The 9294-nt window shown below is 38.1% G+C and overlaps 1 protein-coding gene across 2 annotated transcripts in view; it reads right to left on the bottom strand.

Annotated features, from left to right (window-relative positions):
- Positions 1-902: 902 nt before the first annotated feature.
- Positions 903-9294, bottom strand: part of Atf7ip2 (activating transcription factor 7 interacting protein 2) — a 35709-nt gene continuing 27317 nt past the window's right edge. For both annotated transcript variants that reach the window (XM_075989736.1, XM_075989737.1), the window contains 4 exons: positions 8628-8689; positions 7916-7982; positions 3463-3548; positions 903-2564 (listed from right to left, as the gene is read on the bottom strand). In XM_075989736.1, coding sequence (XP_075845851.1) covers positions 2154-2564; positions 3463-3548; positions 7916-7982; positions 8628-8689 — 626 coding nt within the window. In that variant the 3' untranslated portion in view covers positions 903-2153. The remainder of the gene's footprint in view (positions 2565-3462; positions 3549-7915; positions 7983-8627; positions 8690-9294) is intronic.

Genomic DNA, 9294 nt, shown 5'->3' with positions numbered 1-9294 from the left:
ATAAAAAGGTGTGCGGCACAATATAATTTTTATAAATCATCAGAAGTCTTAAGCTGTATAGGATGCTGCATATGCTATTTCGCCCTACTGCCTACTGTCCAGGCCTGATTCTCCAGGCTTCCTGGGGATTCTGAGGCACCAAGCAACTAGTTGAGTAGTGACCAAACATGCTCAGCGCTGGTTGGTTAGCAAGCTTGGCTGTTTACTGGCAGCAGAAGCACTTTCCTCTGAACTACAAGTACAAACAACATTTATGGGGTATTAGTTCTCCGTGCTGTGTGGCAGGAATTTCCTATCCTGAAGCTGGCATTATTCTGGCACCACTGAGACAGCTGGGAATTCCACTCCAGGTCCTTCAAAGGACAAGAAACAGAAATGCTGTTTTAGCTACCGCCTCTAAAAAGTCAGATGAAAAATCTTCCTCTGAGTATTCTTTGGCAGTCAGCTTTCCAGAGATTCTGTTGGTCAGTCATGGGCACATTGTTATCTGAAGTCTGGTACAGAGCCTCAGGAGATTCCAGCTTGTGCCATTTGCTACAAAATGCCTAAAGCAGGCAAGGCAGGTCAAGGCACCTGGAAGTAGTTTCCAAATCTGATATTTTTTCCTTAGTTCTTTGAGGCAGGGACTTGAAATGTACCATTGGTTTTCCTGGAACTTGATATGTAGACCAGGGTAGCTCAAACTCATAAAGATCCAATTGGCTCTGCCTCCTGAGTTTTGGAAATGAAGGCTACCATGTTGGACCCAAACCTGATTCTGTCACTCAGTCTTGCTATGCCCTTGAATTCAATCCTCCTGCATCAGCCTCCCAGATGGATTTGTGTATTATAACACACCTGGCTCACTCATGTTTCATGTAGACAAAACAAAACAAACAGAAAAAACCCTGACAGAATAACAACTTTATTTATGAAGATGTAGAGGCACTCCAAACCCCAGGGAAACTGTTTCCTGTCCATACCTCAAACTTCCACTGTGGAGTAGAAAAGAGTGTTACACTCTTAAGCCATGCTGCAAGCATTTTTTTCCCCCATTTACTATGTAGTTTGTCTCTCTTGGGTTGTAACTCAGGAATCTCAAGTCTCTCTTTACACACCATTTCTTGGGCTATTTGCACCCTACTTCATTGCTTCTTTGGGGAGATATACGAACAAGACCCTTCTATTAGAACCTTTAAGTACTACATTCTCAGAGTACTGAAGGAAGAAGTTGGCAAAGGATGGCATTTAGAGAAATTAGGAATGAACAAATTAAAGCCTCCAACGTAAGGGATTAATCCATGGTTGAAACAGCAAGTTGATTTTTTTTTATAAGCACCATGCATTTTCATGTACAAAATTTTTTTTTAAAAACAGCCTGTTACATAGCTCTGGTGGTACTAAAACTTTCTATGTAGGACCAAGCTGCCTTGAACTAAGAGATCTACCTGCCTTTGACTCCCAAGTGCTGGGATTGGAGGCATATCCCAGAATGCCTGATCTAACAAATTGTAGTGCTTAGCAAGACCACCCAAGATATTTCTCTCAAATGATTGCTAGCCAAACAAAGACGAAGAGCACACATCAATAGTCTTGTTTTAAACAACAGGAAGGAATTCCTATGTACTAGATCATGACAGGGATGCATCCCAGGATTACAGTTGATTGTCAAGAATGGGGAAAATGGCTGCTTGTACATGAGAGCTTCTGACACAGCAGCAACTCCATAGCCCCCAGAGTAATATACAGTGGCAATACGGGTCCACGATAAGGTATGTGTGAGAACACAGATTACAGAAGTACATACTGAATGTAAATTAGAAATACACCAAATTCCAAGACACTACACTACATGTAAGACTGCTCCCATACAAGACACACTACACTACATGTAAGACTGCTCCCATACAAGACACACTACATTACATGTAAGACTGCTCCCATACAAGACACACTACATTACATGTAAGACTGCTCCCATACAAGACACACTACACTATATGTAAGACTGCTCCCATACAAGACACACTACACTACATGTAAGACTGCTCCCGTACAAAAGGTTCACAAATGGAACTGTACAATGTTACAATGTGCAGTGTTAAGATAAATGCTGTAAACAAAGCATTCAAATATGAAAAGATGACATGTAAAAACATAATTACTGAGGATTTTTAGGTAAGGTTTTCAGAAAACCCAGGAAGAGACTTTATATTACAAAATGGTCCATATCGCCCAAAAATGTCTTTTGATTGAAGAGTAAAATAGTATCTGTTGGAAGCTAAAAACTGAGATACAGTGCAGGCCATTGGGAGAGGTAAAGCTTGAATTTCTGCAATTTTTCTCCAAGTCAAATGATTGGAGTTCTCGTAGCACAGGAAGAGGTGGTAGCTCTCCACAGGAGCACACTTGGGGTTGACCTTAGGGACGTTCCATGCCAGGGCAATGCCTGGGGGCTTCAACACCCGCTTCACTCTCAGCTCAGGCTTTTGGGGAGGAAGAGTGTCTTGGATTTTGTCTGCCATCTCAGAGAGTGGTGGTGACGGCTCTGGGAGAGGTGGCAGGTGTTCAAATGAATCAAAACCCTACAAATACATTTGCAAGAAAGTTTATGGAGATCATTTGGTGAATACAGACAAAAGCAGTAAAACTCAGGTGTACAAATCTACTTCTCATTCTTCAATCCTTCATCAAAGCAATGAAAGGTTATTTCAAAAAAAAAAAAAAAAGAAGCTGTATTAATGTTTTGTGTGTATGTGCTGGTACATCTGTCCATGTATACACACATGTGGGGAGGTCAGAGGACAATCTCCCGTGCTATATTCCATTAGGCTAGTCTGTCAGGACAGCAAACTCCAGGAATCCACTGTTTCTGCCTTCCCAGCTCTGGGATTGATTATATGTGAGTGCCACCTAGCGTGGCTTATTTAGTTTTTCAGCACCAAACTCAGGTCTTGATGTTTGCAGTATACTTTAATGACTGAGTCATCTCCTGGCCTCTAGATCCAATCATTCAAAACAGAAGGTTCTTTTGGAGCTGAGATGTGTTCTGAATGATCCTAGGAACTGGACCCAGCACTTTGCACATACTAGGTAAATGCTTTACCTCTGAGCCACATTCCAAGCTGAGAGTAGAATAATTTCTACACTGTAAAATATTACTAATCCATAATAAAGGAGGTATCAGGCCTTCAGGATCATATCATTTTAACATTGTGTTTCCAAACATAGTAATTTCTCCTAACAACCTCATCAACAATGAACATTACTCCTAAAATAAATGAAAAACTATGCTATCATTTCTATAGCTTTTGAAAATTGCTAACTGAACTCTTATTATTATGTAGGGGGTTCAAAAGAGCACTTTATGAGAAGCCATCAAGGTGTTCCTAAGCTGAAATGTGGCTCAGATGCTTCCAGAGTAAAACAGATAAACCCACTCTGCTGGATGAACATCCTTTACACAGCATTTCAGATTAGTACCTCATCTCCATTTTCTGCCACTGGGATTATTTCGTTTGATCTTAAAACAGCTTTCGAAGATGACTTCAGGGTGAATGCTGGGCTTTCTGTGAACAAGACAGTATAATTTAGAGCTGGGAGTGTTTCTCAGTGAAAAAGCACTTGTCTACCATAAATGAGAAGGCCCCACACTACAAGAAAATAAAAGTAAGTAAGTAAAATTTACCTGGAACAAATTCCACGGTGTTTAAGCAGTTTTACACCTTGGGTAGTAAATACACTTACAAGTATGATATTCGTATAAATATACAGTTGAGAAAATACATAAAATTTTCATTAAGGTGACAAAAATTTCCTCTAAAAGTAAATCCTTTATTATGCACCAGAAATTTGGTATTTTGGAGAGGGATTCAGGAGATAAGAGGTAGACTTTCCTGTTAGATCAGGACATCTAAAAACACTAAGCTACTTATAAACACACATGGATATGTAACATACACAAGCTGAGGAATTTCAAAAGTCCCACAAGTACTCTCTCCTGAGGTATACATTCACATGGAAGAAATAAAACAAAAGATTAAAGAGGAAAGGAGAGGAAGGAAAGACATGGTAAGAGAAGAAAATAAAGAGGTGGGGAGGGTAGAGAAGTTATGGTGGGAGGGAGGGAAAGGTGTACAAAGGTTTGGCAAATGGCTTTAAACAGCTAAGTAGAGAACACATGGAGGAGATGAAAATGCATGGATAACACTGGAAAGTACAAAGACTAGATTAGTAATGACCAGTCAATACCTCCTGCAATGATTTGTCTATATTTTTAATATATAAATATCTTATAATTTTGTCCATTTTTCAGGTCTGTCTTACATTTTTATAGTCCCCCCCCCTTTTTTTGCATGTGTGTGTCTGTCTATTTTGAGACAAAGTCTCACTATATAGCTCTTGCTACCTCCGTCTCCTAAGAGCCAGCAGTTCCAGGGCTACAGAGAAACCCTGTCTTGAAAAGATTATATTTAGATTAGATGTATCTCAGTGACTTGACTAGCATGCATGGCCAAGGGATCAATATCCAGCACTGCAGAAGGATCTGCTTTCTCTAGAAGCATGCATCTACTGGATCAGGCAAACATAGAGCTATTGTGTCATACACTGGTTGCATATATAGACATTTTGTTTCTTGATTGTTATGGCATATAAATAAGTAATCTACATATTTATCAGCTGGTAGACTTCTAAATAAAGCTGTTATGAGAAATTATGTTTTTACTGTGTATAGTTGAATGTGGTTAGCTACAGTCCCAGGATTTGGAAAACTGAGGTAAAATTGCAAGTTAAGGGGCAGATTAGATATTTAATGAGAGCCTGTCAAATAAAGTATGTTTGAATGTGGGTTTTCTTTTCTCTTGGAGAAATAAATGGAAGAGAAAAACTTAGTAAAACAAGATAAGTAATATTTTAAGAAACTGCCAAGTTAAGTTGTTTAGCCATTTTAAATACCTATTAACAAAGAATCCTAAATTGATACATACCCTCACCAACATCCACCTTCTGTTCATTTTGCTTATTCTGTTGGATACACAATAAATCTCATTATGGCTTTACTTTCCCTACTAAGAATACTACATAGGCCATCTCTTTTGATCACTCCTTATTTATATCAAAGTAAGTCTTCCTGCTTTGGAGTCAGTTTTATTTGTTGTGGAGTCTCTTGGATGAGTATTGAAGATGGCATTTTATTGCCACAACTAGTTTATTATTCTTCAAGTATTCCTGAAATATTACCATATCCATCCTTATTGTACCACAATCTGGTTAACACTTTTTAATATGGAATCACTTTTCTTTCAGTTGTTATCTGATTCCTTCAATGAACTTCCTTTAGGGCTAGGGAGATGATTCTGTGGCTAGCATGTTTGCTATGCAAGCATGAAAACCTCAATCTGGATCCATAGCACCTACATAAAAACTGGGCACAAGCACCTGTAATCCAAGCACTGATGATATGGAGATAGGTAGATTTACAGAGCTTGCTGAACAGTCAGTCTAGTGACACTGCCTAAAAACTGCTAACTTTTGGCCTCCATAATATTCACAAGTGTGCATGTATACACACATACACATACAATTTCCTTTATTTCCAAAAGTAATCTGTTGGCAACAAATTTTGCTTATCTGAAAAACCTTTAATTTTGCTTCTGTTTTTGAGACAGGGTTTCACGTGCCCAGACTGGCCTTAACTCCCAATCCTCCCTCCTGTCTCCAACTGTCAAGTGCTGGAATCACTGGTGCTCACCATTACTGTTTAACTTTTGAAATATATATTTACTATATTAAGACTTCCAGGTCAATACTTTTTTCCTTGAAATTTCTGCAGTTCATCAGTTACCTGTATGACAGGGCAAAGGTTCCTCCTTCATCTTGTCTCATTTGGAACCATCTTTGGTTTAGCCTGAAACTGATTCTCTGCCCCCTTCTCTACTCCCACCACAAAGAGTCCTGTGGGAAAGTGTCTAACCTTGCTCTAGAAACTCAGGGTTGAAAAGCCCCAGCTAACTGGATATTTTTGGCTTCCGCTAAACTGCTTGTTTGCTTTTCTCCTGCAACTGCCAACAACGATGTAATTTTTCTATGCCCTTTGCTTAAGGCTATTCTGTGAGAATTGTTTTTACCTAGGCAGTACAGGTCAGCTTAATACAAATGCTCAGTTTGATGGTCATGCTAAGTGGCCTTTGGTTCTCTACTCCACAATATTTTCCTTAGACATCGTGCCACTTTAGCACATCAAGTCACCAAAACAATCTTTCCGTATCTTGCTTTTTGCTGCACCAGTGTTGGCCTTTGTGGCTGCCCCCAGCTCCCTTTCATTCTGATCTTACATGCCTTTCATAGTTTTCTTGAAGTCTTTTTTTGCTCATATAGGTTATGTCTTGAAAATTTGAAAATCTATGTTTGGGTTTGTTTTTCTTTGCATAGTCCAAAGAATCATAAATCGTGCCAAAGCCATCAGTCTTTTTGCCACCAAAGTGAGTTCTGATTCCAAATAAGTACAAAGATAATAACACCTGATGTGGTTTTATACATTTTAGTTTTCTTTCCTGAATTTTTATGTTCAGTTCTGTTGTTCAGTCCTGTTGCTTGCGCTGAAGAAGATAGAAGGTTATAAACTTCCTGATCTAGATAGTCTCACTCATGATGGCAGTGATTCTCTTTCTCCAGCCTTTCTTTAATGATGTGATTCAACTATCTTTTGGCTTAAATGGTTCCAGCTGAGAATTCTGTGAAACCTTTGTTCTTTCTACTTTTCTTGCATCATTTTTTTTAAAGTATGGGAACTTCATTCATTTGCATACTATCCTTTGTACAGAAACCATGCTAATCAATTTTGCATTGGTTCAATGCTAACAAATGTAATTTTTTTTCACTTGTTATCAAGAAAATGATTATGTGCTGATAAAGTATTCTTAGTTTTGATTCTCTTTGAAGATGATTGAATTTCTTGGCTGTGTGGATTATACTTCTCGGTATTCAGAATGAGACTGTATGACTAACTTCCAATACTAGAAAATTATATATCTTTTGGTTCAAATGGGAGAAACAGCATTCTTCATTTTCATATCATGTACGAATAACATTCCTCTATTCCTGATTCTAGGTACTTCCTCTCAGGCACTATTGTTACGGTTAAGAAAAATGTGTGCTACAGGGAGATGGAGAGACTCAGAGTAGTCCCAGAAATCCAATGTCCTTCAAAATGAGAGTAGATAAAGAGATCAAGAGACTTCCATACCTAGGCTATTATTTAACCACAGAAAGGAATACATTATTGATACAAAAAAAATATAAATAACCTGCTAAAGAACCATATTGAAAGAATCCAATTTCAGCTGGGCGGTGGTGGCGCACGCCTTTAATCCCAGCACTCGGGAGGCAGAGGCAGGCGGATCTCTGCGAGTTCTAGGCCAGCCTGGTCTACAAGAGCTAGTTCCAGGACAGGAACCAAAGCTACAGAGAAACCCTGTCTTGAAAAAAAAAAAGAAGAAGAAGAAGAAGAAAAAGAAGAAAGAATCCAATTTCAGAAGAATGATTATTGCATAATCACACTGAAATTACCTAATCAAAGAAAAGAAAGCAAATTAATGGTTGCCAGGGCTTGGGGACTAAGATAGTCATATGTGTGCCTTTAAAAGAGTAATACAGGACTGGAGAGATGGCTCAGTGGTTAAGAGCATTGCCTGCTCTTCCAAAGGTCCTGAGTTCAATTCCCAGCAACCACATGGTGGCTTACAACCATCTGTAATGAGGTCTGGTGCCCTCTTCTGGCCTGCAGACATACACACAGACAGAATATTGTATGCATAAAAAATAAATATTAAAAAAAAAAGAGTAGTACAAGGCAGCCTTACAATGTAAATTCTGGTACAGTCACACAAACCCATATACGTTTTCTCAGAAAGGAAGATGTTAATGTAACCTTTACCTATGCTGTTGCTGGACAGGCCATCTCTTGTCAAGTCAATAACAAAATCAGGTTTCTTCTCTTCAGCCTGAAAAGTTTTGTTAAAAAAAATTGTTTAATAGCAGATTTTTTTAAAAATATAAAAACATATTTATTTTTCAGTGCTGAGGATTGAACCTTGGTCTGGTACACATTCATGCTCAAAAGTGTATCACAAATGAGCTAGTCCAAATCCCATCTAATAGGTAGAAGCTGGCAACTCAACAGTCTCTAAATAAGTTATGGTTTAAATTAGCTCTACTAGATGAGGCATTAATAAGATACTGCAGTGTCTGAAAATATGGTTAAAAGTCTCAACAAGCCAGGCAGTGCTGGTTTAAAACTTTAATTCTAGCACTAGGAAAACAGAGGCACAGAGATCTCTGTGAGTTCAAGGCCAGTCTGGTCTACAGAGTGAGTTCCAGGACAGTTAGAATAGTTACACAGAAAGACCCTGTCTCAAAAAAAACCAAAGAATTTCAATGAATTGAGGGTGTGTGTCATTCTGAAAAATGTAGCTGCTTTTTTTTTCAGTGTGCAATTTGGACTAGAACCTGGACATGCAAACTACTCCTATATTTGTTTGTGTCACCCCCCTCCCAGGAAACTTTGCGTGTACCTAGTCAAAGAGTGGATGACAAAACTCCTTCCTCACAACATGCTCAAATATTCAGAGACAACACCTGTTACCTACCCCAAATTCAATTATGGTATTAGATGAGTTGCTCAATTTCTTTGATCTGTTTTTTCCAAATTCTGGAAGAAATGGAAAAAAACAAAACAAAACAAAACATGAATATATCCAATTAAATTTCTTAAACATTTAAACATGTTCTTTACAATACAAGACACTGAAACACAAATGATAGGGATTCTAATATACTATAAAATAAAAACTAAATTAATATATCCCTAAAACTGATAAGCTAGCTAAAATTTTGATTTGGGATTAAGACACACTTTCTTTCAGCAGCTTACAGTTATACCAGTAGTTCCTGTTTTTCAAAGTCTGAAACTATGTTAGCATCTACAATTGTGATATTTTGTTATTCACAGTATATTTAAGAGTGCCTGAGGAGCATCTTCCTGGAATGTAGAGTTCTGCACTTCTTTGGAACGCTTTAATTACCAATTGTTGAGATAAATAATTTCATATGCAGGGTGGGAGGGAATGAAAAGCCTTCAGATATTAAAATATAAACATTTCAACACAGCAAAACATGATACAAACAAAGGTAATTCTGGGTAAGAAATTATGTGCAAGCAATTTTTAAGTTAGAAAAAAGTTTTCTACAAAACCAGGTGTGGTGGTACATGCTTGTAATTCCAGCATCTGGAAAGCGAAGACAGAAAGATTAGAA

Source organism: Microtus pennsylvanicus, chromosome 11 (genome assembly GCF_037038515.1).
Source record: "Microtus pennsylvanicus isolate mMicPen1 chromosome 11, mMicPen1.hap1, whole genome shotgun sequence".
Classification (NCBI taxonomy): domain Eukaryota; kingdom Metazoa; phylum Chordata; class Mammalia; order Rodentia; family Cricetidae; genus Microtus; species Microtus pennsylvanicus.
The sequence above is the reverse complement of the archived record's forward strand: the minus strand, read 5'-3'. Positions and strand labels throughout refer to the sequence as shown.